This window comes from Temnothorax nylanderi, unplaced genomic scaffold (genome assembly GCF_030848795.1).
Source record: "Temnothorax nylanderi isolate EJ_2023f unplaced genomic scaffold, tnyl_v1.0 TNYL_tig0200_pilon, whole genome shotgun sequence".
Lineage (NCBI taxonomy): Eukaryota > Metazoa > Arthropoda > Insecta > Hymenoptera > Formicidae > Temnothorax > Temnothorax nylanderi.
Window position 1 is genome coordinate 84,087 of NW_027249262.1, and position 25,072 is coordinate 109,158.

Below are 25,072 nucleotides of genomic sequence, written 5' to 3' on the forward strand. Positions count from 1 at the left end.
ATCTGCACTCGCGCAGTACACACACGTATACATATATATATATATATATATATGTGCATATCGAAACTGGCGATACTAGCACCGCCCTGGTGTCGAAAAAGTGAAAGTGACGCGACTCCAGCCAATGAAATGATGGCATGGCATGAGAGACGGTCGACGTAGAAGTATCTTAAAAATAAATTTTCACATTTGGACTTTGCGTCGCAATATCTCCGCTCGTAGGGCACGTAGCGGAATAATTATAAGAGAAATCCCCCCCTAATTGGACCCCAAGCTATCGATCAAGCCTTCTTAGAACTTGATCCGTTCACTCGTTATCGAGATCTCAACATCTCGAGTACTCGCAACCCGTCGCGTCGCGTAAAAGAGTCACGGTCGGTCTCGCTCCGCGTGTACTTGGCGCGAGACACTACCGTGTCTCTTGATATAATAATAAATCGATTAGAGTTTTCGGAAACATCACTTCATACGATTCTTTCACACGATGACGGTTAATGTTAATTTCCGATTACCTTATTATTATGTTTCGCGTGTTCTATACTTGTCGTCATGACGAAACATCTAACCGAGACATTGCGCTTCTTGGCTACCTCAATGTATCTCTTTCTCGAAGCTGGATCGGGATTGGTATTGTCTATAACTATACTTTTTCCTTGATTCAAGTATTGTTGGACTGCGGCAATGCACTTCTGCCAGCTCCCTAAAGTGTCTCTGTTGACGTATCCGTATTCCTTCAGATAATTCTTTGCAAAATGCGATTTTCCGGAGTCTGGACTGCCGACCATAAGTGTACCACCTGTTAATGGATATCTATAAGTACGAGGAAAGAGCGGGCCTCTGTTCACATTTGACGTTCACGATGATATTCGTGTTATGCACGATGCTTCTGTCGAAATCGAGGAATCACATGCGGAAAAGTTTTACTTAAGTATTTATCATTAAAAGAATACTTTGTATAATTCTCTTTTATGTTATTTTTTTATTTTTTCTCATTAGATCATGGTACAAGAGGAACAAACACATTTTTCCAGCGAGTAGATGGGAACCTTTTGATCCAACGAAAAGTTACGACAAGTATACAGTGTCGGATAAAAATAGGAAGAAAGATAAAATCTGATAAACTTAGATTCAACGAATTGTCCAATTTCGTTTAAAGGATTCAGATTCAAAGGACTGTAAATATTATAACCAGATAAATAACTTTGTTTCATCGTACAATTGATTCATTATGCAACAGATTGTAATATATATATATATATATATATATATATATATATATATATATTACAATATATATACAGATATATATATATATATGTATATATATTGTAGCTACATTGTATTTTTAAGGACTGTGATTTTAATTCATTCAGTTATATAATAATATTTAATTCATTTACTCGATTATGTAGCTCTACTAAATTAGTCTTTTGAATCTGAATCCTTTAAACGAAATTGGACAATTCGTTGAATCTAAGTTTATCAGATTTTATCTTTCTTCCTATTTTTATCCGACAGTGTATACTTGTCAACTTTTCGTTGGATCAAAAGGTTCCCATCTACTCGCTGGAAAAATGTGTTTGTTCCTCTCGTACCATGATCTAATGAGAAATAACATAAAAGAGAATTATACAAAGTATTCTTTTAATGATAAATACCTAAGTAAAATTTTTCCGGCATGTGATTCCTCGGTTTCAACAGAAGCATCGTGTATAACACGAATATCATCGTGAACGTCAAATGTGAACAGAGGTTCGCTTTTTCCTCGTGCCTAATCACAATATTACATACATTTAAATAACATGCCAACATTGTGATATTGCTTCATAAGTTTTATCATTTAGTATCTTTACCTTAGTTACAATAAAATCGTAAAACGTATAATGGTGCGGTAATATAAGAAAGATCCTCCTTGACATACATTAACTGATCTGCCATTACTGTTTTAAGCTCGCTGAATTCACGCTTCAGAACTTCTAAACATCTCTGAAGAAGCTGATAGATAGAATTACCTGTGAAAATTTAATTTATGCAGTAGAACATTTATGTCACGCCAATGTTACTCCAAAAGTGACACTGGAGTATTTTAATAACTTAAAAATTCTCTAAATCACTGAGACATTCACCTTTCTTCATTATGACACTCCGACGATAGCCAGAATTTAGGAAAATTATTTCATATTAACTCAATAGGCGTTAAACTTGCATACATAGGGAGCTTTCCAGCAAGTGACACAAGCCGACACAAACGTTGTTCTATCTTTCTTTTTTGGCAATGAGTAACAAAGACAAAACGATACCTGTGTCGACTTGTGTCGCTTGCTGGAAAGCTCCCATAAGTGAATCTCGCGTTTTATGTAAAATTTTGTAAGAAACTGGTAATCTAACCTACTTACAAAAACGATACGATAACTTACGATAATTCCTTCGCGTAAACGGGAAAATATCTTCGGCATCAGCTCCCTGCCGTCAATATATCTTGATATATATTGAGAGATACAGATCGCTTCAGATTGCGGCTGACAGCGTACCTCCAAAAGTCAGAAATGCACATTGAGAAAATAGGGGAGAGGCGGGAGATCACAATATTATCCATGTTATGCACAATCTAGGTTAACCTGTGTAAACACTCGCGTAAACGTAGTAAGTATAAGTATATATAGTATAGTAAGTAACAGTAATACTAGGTGCGCAACTAAGTTTCCGGGTTTTTTTGATCAATAAAAAATGGAAAATTTCAAGAGAAATACAAAAAATGGTTTATTCAAAGTATCGTCCCTCGCTAGCTATACATTTTCGCCATCTCTCTGGCAATACATGAATACCGCGACAATAAAACGACGCGTCTTTGGACCGAAACCATTCATCCAACCAATTTTGCACTTCTTCAAAATTGGTCAAGTGTAGCCCAGCCAAGCCATGCGCCATCGACCGGAACAAGTGATAATCGGAAGGCGCCAGGTCTGGCGAATACGGCGGGTGCGGTAGCAGATCCCATTTCAGAGTTTTGATGGTGTCCTGGACGATGGAACTGCGATGGCACGGAGCGTTGTCGTGCTGCAATATCACTCGTTCGTGTCTCGTGTCCCATTCTGGCCGTTTTTTCGAGCAATGTATGGTTTAAATTGATCAGTTGTTGTCGGTAGCGATGCCCATTGACAGTTTCGCCCGGTTTCAGCAGCTCATAGTACACGATTCCTTTCTGGTCCCACCAAAGCGCTCCTTGTCCTCAGTGTCGAAATCGCCACTTCTGAAGCGTTTAAACCAATCTTCACAGGTAGTTTTCGATGGTGCATGTTCGCCGTAAGCCTCCTCAAGCAAACGACGTGCTTCAGCTGCATTTTTTTTTCAAGTTAAAGCAGAAAAGCAAAGCTTCCCGCAAATGCTGTTTATTTGGCACAAAACTCGACATCTCCGTTGTTAGAAAAAATATTTTTGCGTTGCGATATGTGTTTATATAACGACTGGTTATTGTTAACAGATGTCCAAGCTATAACTTCAGACAACTTCAGACATGTAAGTCGAGTACATGTGTTATTGGTGCCATCTATGTGTGAAACCCGGAAACTTAGTTGCGCACCTAGTATATAGAATAGAAAATAGATATATAAAATAATTACATAAAACAATTACCTTGAATTAATCGTCGCGTCGCGTAAAGAATCACGGTCGGTCTCGCTCCGACACTACCGTGTCTCTCGATAGGTTAACTGAACTGACTCTGACAGCGCTCTGAACACACTATCTGCACTGCGCGCAGTACACACACACGTATACATATGTATGTATGATACATATCGAAACTGGCGATACTAGCGCGCCAGTGTCGAAAAAGTGAAAGTGACATTACTTTGTTATATGTATGTTATATTGAGAGACGTCGGCGTTAGTAGGAGTATCTTAATAATAAATTTTCACATTTCGACTTTGCGTCGCAATATCTCCGCTCGTAGGGCACGTAGCGGAAAATATTATAAGAGATACCCCCCCCCCCCAAATCGACCCCAAGCTATCGATCAAGCCTACTTAGAACTTGATCCGTTCACTCGTTATCGAGATCTCAACATCTCGAGTACTCGCAACCCGTCGCGTCGCGTAAAAGAGTCACGGTCGGTCTCGCTCCGCGTATACTTGGCGCGAGACACTACCGTGTCTCTTGATATGCTCATATATGGCCATATATATAATTATATACTCTCATATATAGCTATATAATATTGTTTAAGATTATATTTTCCATTTCTTATATGATCATATATAATCATATATCTACTAATATAAACTAATACGAACTAATATGAAGAATCGGATGCCATCTATCGGATAATCCGAATTTAAAAGTGTAATAAATATAATGCACATGTGTTGTGTTTATATATGGATATATAATAGATTGAGAATTTAAAATCAACAATATATCAAAGCAAAGAAACAGAAAATGCCAAAAAGGATAGACAGATTGACAAAAATAGATTGATGATTTAAATATTTTGCTTTAATTTAATCAAAAGCATAAATTGTTATCTGTATACTATATATTTTAAGCATTGAATCGTTGATATATTGAACAGTCTTCTTATTAAAGCAAAGAATAATTAATATAAAACTGTACAATTAAAAGTAGTTTACAATTATAATCATACAATTACAGTTAAAGCAGAGAATACATTATATTTATGCTTTCCATAAGACATAAAATTGTATATACACTTTTGTATATATACTTTTCTACACCAACTATTTTCTGCTGTAACACAAAAAGACTGTTCAATATATCAGCATTTTACTGCTTTAAATAAAGCAGATAACAATTTATAATGCTGTAACACAAAAAGACTGTTCAATATATCAGCATTTTACTGCTTTAACTAAAACAGATAACAATTTATAATTTGATTAAATTACAGCAAAAAATCTATTATATTTATGAAAACAAAGAATAGTTAGTATGAAACTGTACAATTAAAGCAAAATCAAGCATAAATATATTAAGAGGAACAATATATCAAAGCAAAAAAATAAAAAATGCCAAAAAGGATAGACAGATTGACAAAATTAGATTAATGATTTAAAATCATAAAAGCATAAATTATTATATATTTTGCTTTAATTTAATCAACTACATATTTTAAACATTGACTCGTTGATATATTGAACAGTCGTCTTATTAAAGCAAAGAATAGTTGATAGACTCGTTGATATATTGAACAGTCGTCTTATTAAAGCAAAAAATAGTTGATATAAAACTGTACAATTAAAAATAATTTACAATTATAATCATACAATTACAGTTAAAGCACTCTATATATATTTTTGTACATATACTTTTCTATACCAACTATTTTCTGCTGTAACACAAAAAGACCTGTTCAATATATCAGCATTTTACTGCTTTAAATAAAGCAGATAACAATTTATAATGCTGTAACACAAAAAGACTATTACCTGGATAACTGCGAACACGAAATAAACGTGAAAGATACTTTATAATATACACACTCTTTTTCTTTCTCTTTCTCCTTCTCTCTCTTTCTCGCTTCTTTAATCGATTGCAAACTGCAAAATTGTGAAATAACATATAAAATGTTTGACACATTCATAATTTTGCTATAAGAGAAACAATTTATCCCAGTAAAGAAACGGCAAATGCCAAACAGGATAGACAGATTGACTGTGATTGGTAATTATATTTATGAAAGCAAAGAATAATTAGTATGAAACTGTACAATTAAAGCAAAATCAAGCATAAATATATTAAGAGGAACAATATATCAAAGCAAAGAAATAAAAAAGCAAAGAAATAAAAACTGCAAAATTGTAAAATAACATATAAAATGTTTGACACATTCATAATTTTGCTATAAGAGACACAATTTATCCCAGTAAAGAAACGGCAAATGCCAAAAAGGATAGACAAATTGACTGTGATTGGTAATTATATTTATGAAAGCAAAGAATAGTTAGTATGAAACTGTACAATTAAAGCAAAATCAAGCATAAATATATTAAGAGGAACAATATATCAAAGCAAAAAAATAAAAAATGCCAAAAAAGATAGACAGATTGACAAAATTAGATTGATGATTTAAAATCATAAAAGCATAAATTATTATATATTTTGCTTTAATTTAATCAACTACATATTTTAAGCATTGACTCGTTGATATATTGAACAGTCGTCTTATTAAAACAAAGAATAGTTGATAGACTCGTTGATATATTGAACAGTCGTCTTATTAAAGCAAAAAATAGTTGATATGAAACTGTACAATTAAAAATAATTTACAATTATAATCATACAATTACAGTTAAAGCACTCTATATATATTTTTGTATATATACTTTTCTATACCAACTATTTTCTGCTGTAACACAAAAAGACCTGTTCAATATATCAGCATTTTACTGCTTTAAATAAAGCAGATAACAATTTATAATGCTGTAACACAAAAAGACTATTACCTGAATAACTGCCAACACGAAATAAACGTGAAAAATACTTTATAATATACACACTCCTTCTCTTTCTCTTTCTCCTTCTCTCTCTTTCTCGCTTCTTTAATCGATTACAAACTGCAAAATTGTGAAATAACATGTAAAATGTTTGACACATTCATAATTTTGCTATAAGAAAAACAATTTATCCCAGTAAAGAAACGGCAAATGCCAAAAAGGATAGACAGATTGACTGTGATTGGTAATTTAAAATACACCCTTACCTTTTTTCTCTCTCTCTCTCTCTCTCTCTCTCTCTCTCTCTCTCTCTCTCTCTCTCTCTCTCTCTCTCTCTCTCTCTCTCTCTCTCTCTCTCTCTCTCTCTCTCTCTCTCTCTCTCTCTCTCTCTCTCGCGACAATATATCCGATTATACTATTAAAATATAAGCCCGTTTCTCTTAATATCACGATCTCTTAATCCTTTATTTCTTTTATACAGTACGAAATTATGCGCGATTTTAAATTCAATCTATAGAAAAGACAACTTCATAAATTCATAAGTTGCCAATTTCATTTATTAATTGTCGTTTTTCTTAATGCCCGGTCTACAATGGATGTTGTAGGTCGTAAGTCGTAAGAATTGGCCAATCACAGTTAATTATTCTTTGACCGCAAAAAGAATAATAGACTGTGATTGGTCAATTCTTACACGGAGAAAATTTTATATTAAATTAATTAATTTTACTATGCTGCCGCACCAACTGCGGACCATCAAGACGCCCAAGTTTAAATGCTATAGTCTTATAAAATTACTATGTCCATAGCATTTAGTGCTATTCATGTATAATTCTTTGAGATTCAATCAATTATTTTCCGAAAAATTGGGAAATTAAAAAAACCGGTTTCCGAAAAGATCAATAACAAAACTGTACACATCATGGCGCTCCCCAGAAAATTCTACCCCTACTTCATATACAATTCTTTAAGATTCAATTAATTCCTGAAAAATTGAAAAAATTTCGATACCGGCTTCCAAAAAGATCGGTAACGAAAAATTATACACTTTATAGCACTCCCCGGAAATTTCTACCCCTGTTTGGTCTATAATTCTTTGAGATTCAATCAATTATTTCCCGAAAAATTAAAAAAATTAGAAAAACCGGTTTCAAGAAAATCGGTAACGAAAAACTATACACATAGTAGCACTCCCCGGAAAATTCTACCCCTATTTCATATACTTTTGATAAAAATTCGGTTCAGGGCTTTGGCCTGGGCGATATTAAAGAATCCGTGAAAACACGTTTTACTCCTTTTCACCCCGTTAGGGCTCGAATTTCTAAAAATCCTTTCTTAGTGGCACTCCCCGGAAAATTCTACCCCTATTTCATATACTCTTGGTAAAAATTCGGTTCAGGGGTTTGGGCTGGGCGTTGATGAGTGAGTCAGTCAGGACATCTTCCTTTATATATATAGATAACATATGTATATGCTCATATACATCAAATATCTCAAGAGCAATTGAACTCAAACAATTCAATTTGCAATATTTCATAATTCGAGTATCAACTATATCATATTTAAAATTCTCTTCTCATCAAACTGGTTAAAAATTAATTTAAAAGTAAAGTGTGGATAAAGCTCAAATTCTAAACGAGTGTTGGACTTATGTTAGAAACAAGATTCGATCTCCGGTTCAATCTTAACGGTTACCAGAGCAACAAAAATATAAATAGTCAGTGTTTTTTCTATAGGGTAGCTCATAGCCGGCCTCGTGTTTAAATTAAAATTTTAATTAAAATTTCTATTTGATGAGTCATCCAAATTTTTATTGTGTAACATCAAGAAAAGTTCAATTGAAAACATCAAAATGATACGAGAAACCAGAATCACGTCTTTTCGAGGCAATTTTTAACTCTGAAAAAAATATCCGAGATTCTATGGAGCATATCGTCAAGATTTCACATTTAATGTAAAATATACAATTATGCGGTTTACAGCGGGAGTCCAGTATATGTATATCGATACACGTGAGCCAAGCGAGCGTTCAGATGGGCAACTTCTGCTGGGAGTTTGTATTGCCTGGAACATATGGTATCCAGCCGGACCATGTCGTCCGATAAGGCTTTTGGTTCCAACGATTGCTTCAACACCTTTAACAAGATGGGCTCCGGCAAGATAGTAGGGGAGACCGGAGCGAAGTTGTCACTATTTTTTCAGTGCCAATTTTTAACAACAAAACAAATAATTTTAGTAAAATGTGGTATACCGTTGTAAAGAGTGAACCCTTGGCTACAAAAGAGTGACCGCAAAAATAGCCTCTTTTTTCACCCTTGAATGTAGACTTCTACTTGGTACTAAATGATAGTCTATAATGAGTCATGAATCCTCAGAAAGTTTCAGATTGAGCCGGCTTTTTATTTTCAAGATATGGAGGGTCAAAGTTGTTGATTTCACCAACTTGCGTATGCGCTGTTTTAAAACGTTGAAATGGAAACTTACATAATAATAGGTTCAAAAAACGTATTCGTTCGCTGTTATGTGATTATTTATAGGCATACGCGAATATATGTTAGTATAAATGTGATTAGAGTGAGTCCCCTCGCCTCTCACTTTCGGAGTGCTATGAAGTGATATGCAGAAAAATGAAATGATCCTGCAAAAAAATTGAAAAAAAATGTTCCGACAAAATGGGTTCCGAATCAGTGCATAAATTAATATGTAACCATACATCTTTTTCACATTTATACCAACGTATATTCGCGTATACCTGTAAATAATCATATAACAGCAAACGAATACGTTTTTTGAACCTATTATTATGTAAGTTTCCATTTCAACGTTTTAAAACAGCGAATACGCAAGTTGGTGAAATCAACAACTTTGACCGTCCATATCTTGAAAATAAAAAGCCGGCTCAATCTGAAACTTTCTGAGGATTCATGACTCATTATAGACTATCATTTAGTACCAAGTAGAAGTCTAAATTCAAGGGTGAAAAAGAGGCTATTTTTGGCCTGTTTTTGCGGTCACTCTTTATACGGACATTTTTGGTCAACGTCACTTTGTTCAACTAGTATAGAATAAAAACGACAAAAGTGCAAAAATTAAATTGTCAAAATTGTCGGAGCGGAGTCGTCACTCCATTCTCGGACTGAATTTTAAATGAAAATTCATAATTTCGATCATGAAAAATGATAAGATACATTTTATTAATTATTTTTTAATAGAAAAATGGAAACATTAATTAAAAACACGATGGCGGAAAATAATTACAAAAAAGCGCACACACTTATGTGCCCTACGCTCGCACGAAATGCACTGTTTCTCGTCAGCTCTATTCTGTCATCTTTGAGCACACGCAGCACATATTATCCAAGTCCTCGCCGGAATCCGACCACTGCTGCTTCTTTGACTTTGATTTTCGCCCGAAGTCTCCATGATATGGCTTGGTGACGACTTCGCCCCGAACACAGATTTTAAGTTTGATCGCTCATGAAATATTAGAAATCAACAAAAATAAACAAATTTCACTGGATTCGTGTTCAGCATGCATTACTCTTCAGAATCACTTATCTCGAGATTCGGAGAGAAAATAATATTTAAAAAGGGTGCCGTACACGGTGCTACTTTCGACGCTTGTCGCTGGCTTCTTTTATCGCCAGTTTCTCGCTTTGCTAAAGCGAATTTTTGGCTGACAAAGTCGTTAGCGTTAAAGTATTTACATGTTGCTGGTAAATAGTATGAAGTCGCCAGCGTTTTGGAGAGAATTTTGTTAGTTGACCATCTTGCGCATGCGCAGAATGCCGAACCATTTGCCAGTCGCTTGCTGATTCATTCGCTACCGTCTTGATACGGAGCTTCTTTTGACGCTGCTACTAAAGTCGCCCAGCTATTCGCTTAACGAGAGCGTTAAAGTTGGACATGTTCAACTTTGTCGCAGCGAACACTAGACGCCGCGACTTCAAAATTTTATACCCTAGCGAATAAAAAACAAGCGTCTAGAAGAAGTTTTGACCAGCAAATTCGCTGACGAATTAAGAAGCTTGCTCAAAGCGAATAAAAGTAGCGCCGTGTAAAACACCCTTAAAATATTTAAAATTTTCGACGCGCAAAAAATTTTACTTTTGATCTCCGAAAACACGTTTGTCTTAATGAAAATCACAACATGGGATATAATCTCACTAAACTCCGTTGGTCACATGGGCACCATAAGTAGTGTTTACAATATTAATGGCGAGTTCACACAACATACAGATTTCTAGATAATTGTAGTGACAACTCCGCCCCGGTCTCCCCTATATATATATAAAATTTTAATTTATTATAAACTTTAATTTTTTTGTGCTCTAATTTGTAATAATGTGTTATACAAATATATGTAATATATTTAAAATTTTTACATATAATATATACTTATAATGCATACTCGTCATATTGATAATTTTGAGATAGTTTCTATAATACTTTTTATAAGTAAAAAGTATCAATTTTTACTTATAAAAAGTATTATAGAAACTATCTCAAAATTATCAATATATCGTTATTTTTACCTTTTTTATCTTGCAGTGTCGTACACAATAGAAATGTACACTATTTGCATTTGCTAAATAGACTACACTAAAGTTCTATCTTACAAGGAAAAAGTCCGAAGTGTCCCTCTCCGATTTTGATGAGCTTTTATTATATGTTGTTCTCTAGACGAAAAAATAAAAGACACGTATTTAAAATTATTTTTTGGAAATATTATTAATGTGATTAATAGAAGTGTTTTTATTATAAAACTTTTGTATAAATTATTTTTTGATATCTTGAATACTTTTGGAGAATAGCAAAAAGCCACTTTACATATGAAGGGTAATTTCACCCCTTAAAATTATTTTTGGGCCGCAACTAAAAATTTCTAAATTTATCTATATTTACTCTCCCTACATGTAAAGTTTCATAAAAATTAAAATTTTCAGATTTGCGAGGTTCCTTTGTAAGTAAATCTTATCAATATTATAACAATATATCCAAAAATAATTAAAATCGAGAAAGGAACAAAACTTTTAGATTTGTTTCCTTGTAAGAAAATGTCGTCATGTCAATATTATCAGTCTGTTACATACTAGTCACGATAAGCTTGAAGCTATTAGCCTGAAGGAAAGGAGAAGCACAATACTTAGAATGCACACTAGGAAGACATACTATTGCTTTCGGTCTTAGGATCTGATCGAAAGACCATATAAGAGTTTTGCGCATTTGTTTCAACAATGTCAAGTTCTTTTATCTTATTGTTTTACTTTGTTTGTTGTGCTTTAATTGGTTTTGTGACAGCATCGAAACCATTGTCGGTTTTACTGATACAAGCTCTTCCATCGATCAGTCATCACATCTGGACGGAGCATTTGGTTAAAGGAATGCTTCGCGAAGGCCATCATGTACACACAGTGAGCATACTCGAGACTAAGGTCGAGAGTAAACTAGCGGAGAACTTGACGTACGCCGTAAGTAGATATTACAAGACTCGAAGACATTCGGAATATAAATCAATTATTACCTATTTGTAAAATAAATAAGAGAGAATACAACTTTTCTGTTTTTAAATATTATTTTATATAAAATATTAAGTTTATTTTATATAAAGTTAATATGTGGAGATTCCAATTTATCACTTTTCACGTGAACTATAGACATCACAGACGCACGCTACGCGCGCGCTATTCATCTTTAACATTTCACTGTTACTATTATTAAGGCCTCCGCACAATGAAAAATATAAGAAACAAAGGAACAGATATTGGCGATTGGAACTAAAGAATCAGGAATAAAGCTGGACGCACGAAAAACAAAGGCAATAGATTTTTAACCTATCGGGAGCCGTGTATTAATGATGCTACACCAGCTTTATTCCTGATTTCTTATTTCTAATAGCTAATATTTGTTCCTTGTTCTTTATATTTTTGATTGTGCGGGGGGTCTTTACACTATTAACCACACAACTGTCAAAATATGCCATGCAGCCGCTCATGAAGTAAGCGCAACAAGAGAACCAATTGCGGAAAAGCGACAACAATATTTGGATAGATTCGAGTATCGATGACATGTCCTTTTTAGAAGAGGATAAAGAGTATTTTTCAAATTTACATGACTATTTTCAGATTTTTGAAGATGCGATGGCTCCTTCTTCTGAATTCATGGATTATAGCCCTGATCAGTGGGCACATTTAAACGAATTTTATACGTCATACGCTACATATCTGTGGGGCATCATAAAATGTGACAAAATGAGAAAAACCAAAGCAGCGAGAAATCTTTTAGAAATGGTCAAAACTGTCGAGTTTGACGTTATAGTGTCGGACATTACTCTACATCATTGTTTCTATGGATTGTGGGAGGTAAAGATAAGTGATGTATATTTAGTAATTTGCAATTATTCAGCACATTTTTAAATTGCAAACGACTGAGCAACTTTATAAGTAAAATTTTGTTTGCGTAATACTACACAGCCTTGAAAATGTGCAATCGTTATTTAAGTCAGCGATAATAATAATTATTTACGTTTGTTCCTTGAAAATGGATAGATATTGAAATAAATGGTGGTTCTTAGGCTTTTGTAATACATAAAATACGAGAAAATGTCAGAACGTGAGGAAGTCTCGTGGCACTTTCTCTGTACATATAAAGAGTAATCGAAGTTATAAAACTATATATTTTGTAATATAAATATACAGAATAAAATGAATTAAACACTATAGTGTAGAAAAAAAATTATTTTTATTAGTACGTAACGAAAAAGGAATATATAAACTTGTAAAAATAAATATTATAAAAATGGGCCAAGGATTAATTGCAGTGGTTTAGTGGTAGAATGCTGTGTCTAGAGATCCTCCGCAAACTGTATAAGAAGCTCGGCACTTTCGCACTCTTACAAATAACAATGTTGAAAATATTATTGCAATAATATCAATTTTAAATAAAAGTAAAATACAAGGAAATATAATAGTTGCAGAATTAATCGCAACACTTTTACAAAAAGCGATGGCTTTTATAAATCTCTGCTATTATTAATAAATGTTAGCTTGTGCGCGCGTTGTTCCAGTGATCAATCTTCGGTTATTGATTGATTTTCGTACTCAACTGAAACAATGTACTGCTGACTATTTAAAAAACAGATTTTCGTAGCGTAGATTACAATAGATTTCGATGCAACAGTATATTTTTGAGGTGATGATTATCTGAATAACTTGCAGAATAATTAAGACATTTTTTAATCGTAACTATGTCTTCGGAGAATTTGAAATAAATCTCTGTTATGGGTTCCCATATTTTTCAAACATATATATATTGAGTCATGCAACCAGCCAAAATAATCGTTTTTTTAAATAGTATACAGAGTTATATTTTTAATATTTATGTGTATTTGTTGTATTTATTGTATTTTGTACAATGAGTTAATAAGAATGGTGGGTTTCTTCTGCAGAATAACCTTTGATTAATTTGATTATGTCTATTTATTACAATATAGTAGTTATTTATTTTTAGCAACTTTGCTTTTGTCACTCTGTAAGTATTCTTTACAGGTTGCTAAGGGTAAGCCACCCGTAGTGGGCCTTATTCCGTCCGGCACTGCACCTTGGATTAAGGATTATACCGGTTCAAGTTATCCGACTGTTCGACCTTATACAAGTTCGGGTATTGCAAAACCTGTAGGCCTATGGCAGAGGACGTGGAATACTGTGTATTTTATCGCCGACGATTTCATACGATACTATTATTTCTTACCTATCGTTCAACGGCTTGCTGAAGAATACGTAGGCCATGCAATCAGGCCACTACATGAAATAGAAAAAGACAGAATTAATATAGTACTAATTAATAGTCACTCTGCGTTTGAGCCTGCAATCCCATTGCCGCCGAACGCTTTGGAAATTGGAGGATTTCATGTCCAAGCCATAAAACCGATTCCCGGGGACAAAGTCGTAACGTATCCCGAGGTAAAAGTAACTGTTCTTTTTATTTGAGAAACACAATTTACCAAAAATTGCAATAGAAATATTAGCAAGTAAACTGTGCGTACCTACTATGGAAATTGAATGTTAATGAAGTTGTGATTAAAATATTTTATTCTCTCAAAACCCAAAGTCTCTCAAAATCGGACGTATCATTCTTTCTTGTATTGCATTTGAATTCTTCTATTCAGAATAATAAAGAAATAGGGGAGATCGTGCGAAATCGTTACTATTTTTTCGGTGCCGATTTTTAACAACAAAACAAATAATTTTAGTAAAATGTGGTATACCGCTGTAAAGAGTGAACCCTTGGCTACAAAATTTATACGGACATTTTTGGTCTACGTCGCTTTGTTTAATTGGTATAGAATGAAAACGACAAAGGTGCAAAAATTGAAATGTCAAAATTGCCGGGGCGGAGTCGTCACTCCAGTCTCGGACTGAATTTTAAATAAAAATTCATAATTCCGCGAAATAATAGGATACATTTTATTAATAATTTTTTAATAGAAAAATGGAAACATTAATTAAACACACGATGGCGGAAAATAATTACAAGAAAAGCACACACACTTATGTGCCCTACGCTCGCACGTTTCTCGTCAGCTTTATTCTGTCATTTCTGAGCACACGCAGCACATATTATCAAAGTCCTCGCCGGAATCCGACCACTGCTGCTTCTTTGACTTTGATTTTCGCCGGAAGCCTCCATAATATGGCTTGGTGACGACTTTGCTCCGGACACAAGTTTCAAGTTTGGTCGCTCATAAAATATTAGAAATCAATGAAAATAAAAAAACTTCACTGGATTCGTGTTCAGCATGCATTACTCTTTAGAATCACTTACTTTGAGATTCGGACACAATAATATTTAAGATATTACAAATTTTTGACGCGCAAAAAATTTTGCGTACATGGACCTCGGACACATTGTGTAATTGTGTACATGGAGGGGGTCACCTTGGATGACCTTGATATTTTAGTATGTTGTCAAGATCACCCTCCTGAGTGACCTTCAGAAGGTTTCAGCAAGCGCTCGTTGTTTATTCAAAAGTTATTAACAAAAAAAGTTTGAGAAATGTGGCACCTCGTTTCGCGTGGAAAGTGTATGCGTGGAGGCAGTAGGTTCCGCCCCCCTGCGAGGGGCTACACTATTGTAGCCCCTCTACACTGTAGAATCAAAAGTGAAATGATTTCTTCCATATATTATAACTTGGCACTGCTTGACGTGAGACAATGCCGTGTCTTTTGATACAGTTTTTATACCAATGTTCGTCAAATTTTAAATACGAGAAACGAATTCTATCGAATGCCATCTATTGGATAATCCGAATTTAAAGTTTATATATGATTGTATATAATCATATATAATCTACATGGATAAATGCTTCTTATATATAAAAAAAACTCATAAACTATCTTTATTGCTTATCCCCGCAGGGTTTGCAAGTCGTTTTTATAAAGAACGTTACCCAAACCTTTACACTACTACCCTTTCTCCTCTCACTTTAACCCTTTTGGACCAACGGTTTAACGTCTCTTTCCGAAAGACGGAGCCCAGTTTGCTCCGCACAAGAGCCTATCTTGCACGGAGGGGCGCAGCTTCGGAAAAACATTCCATGTTTACATGGCTCTAGTGTACTCGAACCTGGTTCCTCAGATTACGAGTCTGGCGCTCTCTACCACTAGACCACACTGCCGCCCTTGCTTCTTATATATAATTTATATGTAAATTATATGAACTCATATACAATTATGTCAAATTGTATATGAAACATTTATATATATTTAAATATATTTTAATCGCCTGTATAATTATATATAATCATATATAATCGTATAAGGTTATATATACTTCCATATGAATCTTATATGTATCCATACATGAGTGCATATATGATCTATTGTTCATATCTAGTTATATTTGGAATTATATATGCCCATATATAATGATATATATATGGACCCATATATAATTTTATATAAAGCACCAAATTTCATATATAATCACATATAATCATATATATGGGGCATTCCACGCCAATTCGCAAGGGGTCAAACTTTGACCTTTTTATTTTTGATGGCTGCTCGTTTTTTAACAGGTCTTTACGAGTACTATACCCATGTAAGATCGTTTCTATAATAAATGTAGCGTTTCCGAAATAGAGCCTGCGCAAAATGACTGCAAAATTTTTAATGAATTTTTTCGTCTATTAGACAACGTCTAAGAAAAAAATTCATTGAACATAAAATACGCTATTTAGATCATAGTTTAAAAAAAAAATTACTCCAAATTTTTATAATAATAATTTTAAACTAATAAAGTAAAAAAACACAAAAATTTGAATATCTCGAAAACCCCATTTTCTATTCTTACATATTAACAAAAGGCTGAAGAAACTTCAATCGATACAGAGGAGTAACACGAGTAATGATTTGGAATGTACGCAACAAAAGAAAAGTTTCATTGTTATACCTTATTTAAAATCTACTTCCGAAGTTATTGCCTCAGTGGTTAATAAATCAGAGAATTTGATGGGATATCGTATTCTAAATAAGCTCAGTAATATTATTAAGGTCCAGAAAGATAAGAATGCCCATTTTTCTAACAATGACGTAATTTACAAAATCTGCTGCAAGAATTGTGATGCCTCTTACGTCGGTCAGACTAAGAGGCAATTACAAACCAGATTAAGAGAACATAAAAATAATATCAGATTGGACGCGTCAAAACATTCGGTTGTCTCAGAGCATTCCACAAAATTTAATCATTCTTTTGACTGGGATAATGCACGCATCTTAGAAATCGAACATAATTATAAAAAGAGATTGACTGCTGAAATGATTCATATTAAAGAGCAGAAAAATGGTATAAATTTAAACAATGACACGGAACTATTGAACGATGCTTATTTCGATATTTTGTATCGTTTATCTTAATTGTTTTCTAACAACATTAACTATGGGTTATTGTGCCCTTGCGATGCGAGTATTGCCTCAGTCGTCTGTTATCTTTTGCGACGAACACACGCTTTTGAGATGTGATGGAAGGAATTCACCCACGTCGTTGTTGGTTGACCGCTTATGTGAGTTTGATTGTCGCGAGTTGAGACTCAATTATTAATTTAGTGGTTATTTCATAAATGTTTAACTTTCGGTTTAGTTGCCACTAAGACGGTCCGTGCGACAAAGTGAATCGGCGGATAACTTGACGAGAGAGAACTCTTGATTATTACTTCTGACTTCATTATGACCAATTCTCCACATACCTCGGCGAGATCTAAATATTTTAAATATTAACGTTTGTGATTTGATTCATTTAATGTAAGCGAAGAAGAGTTTTGTAATGCGTTTACCGGTTAGAATTTTAATGTCCTGAAGAAGGCCACGTTAGGCCGAAACGTCGACTGATTGTATACTTCGAAATTATTTAATACATTTTTAACATCTTGAAGTGCTCGAAATTGGCCGTTTTTTGTATTTATATTGCTATTGTTTTATCGAGCGAAATCTCATCGTTATTTTTTTTAAATTTATATTGAATATTCCAGGGAGTTTTAAGACTAGTCCGAAGTTGCGCAGAAAACTTGGGAATTTTTTATAGATTTTTTTGTGAGGCAGTAGTAATATTTGACTCACAAAAGTGTAGTTAAGAACGCGTTTCAGACAATTCTGAATCGATTTAAATATACTTTTTTTTAGTGATTGACGTTACTATGATGAAGATCTCGGCATAGCACACGACAATTGCGATTAACAGTGTGGGAAAGGCGAAAAAAATAGATTTATGAGGAAATTTAATTCAATAAGTACATTTATTTCAGAACATATTATTTATTATTTTATTATTTTGTGCTCAGTATAATTATTCGAAAATGAGTAATCTTTAACAATTAATTTATAATTTTTACTTGGTATGACGCAGTGGACACATTGAGTCTGAGGTATTCTTTTCGTTTAATCGTACCGACTTGTCAAAAATTCGGCGGCGATTTCATAATTTTTTTGTCTCAATACTTGACGTATTGGGACGGGACAAAAATTTTGCAGTCCTCATTGGGACAAAAAAAATTATGAAATCGCCGCCGAATTTTTGACAGGTCGGTACGATCAAACGAAAAGAATATCTCAGACTCAACGTGTCCACTGCGTAATACCAAGTAAAAATTATAAATTAATTGTTAAAGATTACTCATTTTCGAATAATTATACTGAGCACAAAATAATAAAATAATAAATAATATGTTCTTAAATAAATGTACTTATTGAATTAAATTTCCTCATAAATCTATTTTTTTCGCCTTTCCCACACTGTTCATCGCAATTGTCGTGTGCTATGCCGAGATCTTCATCATAGTAACGTCAATCACTAAAAAAAAGTATATTTAAATCGATTCAGAATTGTCTGAAACGCGTTCTTAACTACACTTTTGTGAGTCAAATATTACTACTGCCTCACAAAAAAATCTATAAAAAATTCCCAAGTTTTCTGCGCAACTTCGGACTAGTCTTAAAACTCCCTAAAATATTCTCTATAAATTTAAAAAAAATAGAAAATGGGGTTTTCGAGATATTCAAATTTTTGTGTTTTTTTACTTTATTAGTTTAAAATTATTATTATAAAAATTAGGAGTAATTTTTTTTAAACTATGATTTAAATAGCGTATTTTATGTTCAATGAATTTTTTTCTTAGACGTTGTCTAATAGACGAAAAAATTCATTAAAAATTTTGCAGTCCTCATTTTGCGCAGGCTCTATTTCGGAAACGCTACATTTATTATAAAAACGATCTTACATGGGTATAGTACTCGTAAAGACCTGTTAAAAAACGAGCAGCCATCAAAAATAAAAAGGTCGAAGTTTAACCCCTTGCGAATTGGCGTGAAATGCCTCATATATAATTATATATAATTATATATTATCTATTTTTCCCCGGGTGGGCTTTTCACGCCTGGAAAGTTATAAACCCATTAATGAATATGCTAATTAATGAACGTGCTACTATTTTGACATATATATTAGTCATTTATGCCTTTTAATACTCAAAATAACTGCTACATTTCTCAAACTTTTTTTGTTAATAATTTTTGAATAAACAACGAGCGCTTTCTGAAATCTTCTGAAGGTCACTCAGGAGGGTGACCTTGACAACATACTAAAATATCAAGGTCATCCAAGGTGACCCTCTCCATGTACACAATTACCAATTTTACTTTTGACCTCCGAAAACACGTTTGCCTCGATAAGAATTACAACATGGCACACAACCTCACTAAACTCTGTTGGTCACGTGGACACCATAAGCTGCGTTTACAGTATTAATGGCGAGTTCATACAACATACAGATTTCGAGATAATTGCAATGACGACTCCACCCCGGTGACGACTTTGCCCCGGTCTCCCCTACTATAATTAGCAAGCTTTTTTTAGCTTAAAAAAATTTGATTGATATTCATGATTTGAATTTATATATATAGTTCCTTATGTATGTATCTTGTACAAATATTGCGCAATATATTGCTAAATTTAAGAAATCAATAATATTTTAACAATAAAATTCTATTTATTTAATAAATTATAAAAAACAACTTATAAAAGAATATCGTACGAGTTTTATTAAAATAAATTTGATATTTTTTTTGCTTAAAATAATCTGTTTTGTAAATGTACATATCAATTACTTTTAATTAGTTGTTTTGGAATTAAGATATATTTTTGTATATTATTGAAATGTTTTTTATTTTTATCTCGCAGAACATGCGCGTATTTCTTGACGAAGCAAAGAACGGAGCCATCGTAATATCGTTAGGATCAAACGTGGAATGGAAAAGTGTCGGCATAGACAAGGCTAAAGCCGTTATACTGGCTCTGTCAAAATTGAAGCAACGAGTGCTTTGGAAGTTAGATATTAAATTACCATTTCAAGTACCGAACAATATAATGATTATGAAGTGGATTCCGCAAAAAGAAGTTCTGTGTACGTTTTTCGATTCTTAAAAAACATACAAAAAGTACATGAAACTCATACAAAAATACATGAAAAACATGAAACTCGATATACATTTTCATATAATATTTATTTAATTTTATCCATTGATTTATACATTTTTTAACAAATTTATATATTTAAGTTTGTGACTTTAGACTTTTTTTTAACAATTGGAATATTAGTCTATAATATGCAATTTTTAGATATTATTGTGACATGTTCTCTTAAATAACTTTGAGCAAAATAAAATTTATATTTGACAAATCATTTAGGTACTTTCATGTACTTCCAATTCAAATTGTATTAAAATCGGTATTCCAGTGTTTCATGATATGAAAAATATTACAGTAGACTTATACAAACCCATACACTGAGAGACCCAATTAGTTGATAAAACCAAAATTTTTTTGTTGGCGAGTTTTGTTTCGTTGAATTAAATCAATTGATTTCTGCAAATGATAAGGTTGTTTAGAGAAACCAACTTCTTTTGTTGAAAGTATTTTGTTCCCTTAACAAATATTATTTAAATTCGTGTTGTCCAAAACAAAAATTATTCTTATAGTTGCAATTCGTAGTTAATTCGTAGCCCAATAAATTATTTTTCTTCGTACAACACAATTTATTTTGTTTGTTCAAACAAATAGTTCCCGTATTTGGTTGTAGCCGAATTGGATCTTTTGTTCTTTGAACAAAATATTTGGTTCCACATACATATTCTAGCAACAAAATTATTTTGTACTTCCAACAAAAGTATTTGTTTGCTTATATAAAAACAAATAACTTATGTTGTGTCAACCAAAATTTGATTATTCCAACCAAATGGGTTTCTCAGTGTATACAATTATTTTTTTAATCAAATAGTTCTAGCATGACTTATTAGGAAAATTTTATTTTGAAGATAAATTAAAAGATTAATTTAAAAATTCGAAACTTGCACATTGCTTCCTCATCATTACAGATCGCTACCATTGCTTTTATTTTATTTTGCTCACAAAGCTCCTCTATGAGAAAGCTTGTATTTTATTTGATGCATAATTATTAGTATTTATTAGTTTGGCTTCCTCATAGAGAAAGCTTTATGAGCAAAATAAAATAGAAGCAATAGTAGCGATCTGTAATGATGAGGAAGCAATGTGCAAGTTTCTATAATTTGCACACTTTTTTTAATTTTAAATTTAACCTTTTTATGAATTAAAAAAGGGTCAGCTTAGTAGCACAAGTGGGATTTTACAATTGACGTAATGCCAAATCGATGTTGACTTTGGGAGTCCAGGCTATATGCTCCATATATGGACTTCGCATATATGGACCTTTGATCGCGTATAAAACTAGATCTAATCAACCAAATCTTAAAGAATTATATATAAAATAGGCGTAGAAAAGACTGAAGAATATAATAGAATTATAAATAGTCCGATATCTCAAAATTGGCAGAAGTTAGAGCAACCACGAACATTTCTCAAAAAATTCAAAATTTTATAAAAAAAGAACTTTTTTACCGATTATCGCCAAATTCAATACCAACCTTCTTTTAATGATACTCTATATAAAATTACATGTATAACTTATACATGTAACTTTTTAAGCAAAAATCGGTAATTCCTTCACCGATCCTCACCAAATTCAATACTTTTTAAATGATATTCTATCCATCAAATAACTTACACATTTTTAAAGCAGAAATCGGTAACCCTTTCACCGATCCTTTCAAAATTCAAAACAACCTTCCTTTAATGATACTCTATATAAAATTATATGTATATCTTATACACTTTTTAAGCAGAACTCGGTAATTCCTTCACCAATCTTCGCCAAACTCAAAACAACCTTCCTTTAATGATACTTTATATATAAGATTACAACTTGTACACTTTTTAGGCAAAAATCGGTTGTATTTATTTAACTAAGATTTTTATAGATAATGAAATGCTTATATCAATGTCAGATGATAATAGTTGAGAATTAAAATTTATTATAATATATTTTTTTTAGCTCATAAAAATGTTAAAGCAATCTGGGCGCATGGTGGTCTCTTTAGCACGCAAGAAGCCATTTGGAAAGGTGTACCAATAATTGTTACACCTGTCTTTTCGGATCAAAAATCCAATGCAGCAATAATAGTAGCTAAAGGTGTTGGTATTCGTTTGGCTATTAAAACTTTGTCCACGCAGTCAGTATTACACGCGATTGAAGAAATACTTTACAATAAAAGGTATCATATTTCGAGTATTTTAATACATCTATAGCAATTATTATTTGAGAAATAAACGTAATACAATATAATTATATTCAATAATGTTTAAATTAGCATAGATCCGTTAGTTGTATAAATTTCTATAAAAATTATGTTAAAAGAATAACATATTTCAGAATTTTTATACTTTCTTGTTTTCACTTTGTCTTCTCATATACAGTTATATTTTTAGTTCAAATATAAGTTTGTATTATATCATTAAAATTTTTTGTGCAGTTATACAAGAAACATGAAACGATTATCCAGCGAATTCCGGGATCGACCAATACCGCCATTAGATTTAGCTGTTTGGAGCATTGAATACACCGCCCGTCATCCAAATGGAAGTTTAGCAACGTCGCTGAGATCTCAGAGCTGGGTGGAACAAAATTTGATTGATATCTACGTATTTCTTGTTTTTAATCTCTTGATAATATTGTTAAGTATATTCTTTGCAATAAAGTTACTCATTAATTTTTATTATAGTCGCATTGTGTCTAAATTGCGCAAGACTAAACAGTCGTAAGTTGTTGAAATATTAACAGACATTTCGTATAGTTATATGTAATGTTAGATATAATCTAAGAAAATAGAATTAATGTGTGTAAATATAGAAAACGTGTAGTATCAACTGCACACATATTGTGATTAATAGTGTGCTGTATTATAATAAATATTGCTAAAATAAATAAAGATACTGGTAAACATTAAAAATATTCAAGTATATTTGATAAATTATAACACTTTTCTGCAATAATTGAAATAAAGTGTTATTTTTTAGCAAAATTTTTATTATATATTTACACCAATATAACTATTTTAAAAAATTGTTATAGGTTGAATTTATAGATTCATACAACATTTTGTTTAATCAATGAATTTAATCATTAATTCGAAATAGGAAAAATTTTTTTACTTAGAAAGCAACGGGTTTTGAAAACGATATCGCACACAGTTCAAGACTTTATCTACGCAGTCCGTACTATAGGTAATTGAAAATGTATTTTACAACAAGAGGTATTGTATTTTAATGTACCTAATAATTTTATTATTTGAAAAATAAAACGTAACATAATATAATTATCTTCAATAGTGTCTAAATTAACATAGTACAATTAGTTTTATAAATTTCTATAAAAATAATGTTCAAAAAATAATATATTATAAAATTTTGTTTTCCCATATTCAACTTTATCTTTAGTTGCGCCGTAAGTTTATATGTATACTGTTAACTGTTACACTCACGGTCTAAGACCGTGGTTACACTATATTAACCTTTATTTTAATAGCTCTATGCAGAATAGAGCTAAAGGAATAGAATTACATATGAACAATTATACGGTTCTATTTAGAAGATACTGATGATGACACCCACACAGAACAAAAACCTCTAATAGACGTCCATTAGATGTCCATCATGGAGATTCAAAACCTCCATTAGACATATCCATGTAACTTCTAATGGATGTCTAATGGACATCCATAGTTCCGCATTTCACACCTCCAGCAGATCTTCATTAGACGTATTGATAGATGTATTTTAGACGTCATATAGATCAACCACAGATGTTTTATGGAGCTTCAATAGATTATTAATACGCCACATTTAAATTGCGCAAAGGCAAACAAGCTTAAGCTGTTGAAATATTATCAAACATTGCGTATAGTTACTGCATCTAATGTTGATCTAAAAAGTTATTATACAAATATAGAAAATGTAATATTAATTGCATAAATATTGTAATTAATACCTATGTGAACCTAGCACCCGACTTTCGAAAAATTAATTTTTTTACGGAAAACGTTAGCATTTCGTTTGTAGTTGTTTGTAGTAACAAAAATTTCGTTTGTAGTTCAATACATTAAAAATTATAAACATTTAAAAAATGACTCGCACCCCACTTTGAGATATCTCAAATCCGCTTACGCCATCTTCTTCAGAATCGTTTGTAGTTGTTTGTAGTGCTTTTCTTTTCGTTTGTAGTTGCACCGTTTAAAAGTTACAACAATTTAAAAAAATAAAAAAACCTAACTTTGCCAATTTTGGAGATATCTCAAATCCGCTTGCGCCATCTTCTTCAGAATCGTTTGTAGTTGTTTGTAGTGCTTTTCTTTTCGTTTGTAGTTGCACCGTTTAAAAGTTACAACAATTTAAAAAAATAAAAAAACCTAACTTTGCCAATTTTGGAGATATCTCAAATCCGCTTGCGCCATCTTCTTCAGAATCGTTTGTAGTTGTATGTAGTGCTTTTCTTTTCGTTTGTAGTTGCACCGTTTAAAAGTTACAACAATTTAAAAAAATAATAAAAACCTAACTTTGCCAATTTTGGAGATATCTCAAATCCGCTTGCGCCATCTTCTTCAGAATCGTTTGTAGTTGTTTGTAGTGCTTTTCTTTTCGTTTGTAGTTGCACCGTTTAAAA

General features: G+C 32.5%; 1 protein-coding gene across 1 annotated transcript; it reads left to right on the forward strand.

Moving 5' to 3' along the window:
- The first annotated feature begins 9,378 nt into the window (after positions 1 to 9,378).
- LOC139778873 (UDP-glycosyltransferase UGT5-like) lies at positions 9,379 to 24,376 on the forward strand. Its single transcript, XM_071717002.1, has 6 exons — positions 9,379 to 11,921; positions 12,576 to 12,812; positions 13,998 to 14,411; positions 20,182 to 20,404; positions 22,409 to 22,628; positions 22,887 to 24,376. Exons 1-6 carry the CDS (start codon positions 11,688 to 11,690, stop codon positions 23,173 to 23,175), a joined length of 1,617 nt encoding a protein of 538 aa, XP_071573103.1. The 5' UTR covers positions 9,379 to 11,687; the 3' UTR covers positions 23,176 to 24,376.
- The last annotated feature ends 696 nt before the right edge of the window (positions 24,377 to 25,072 follow it).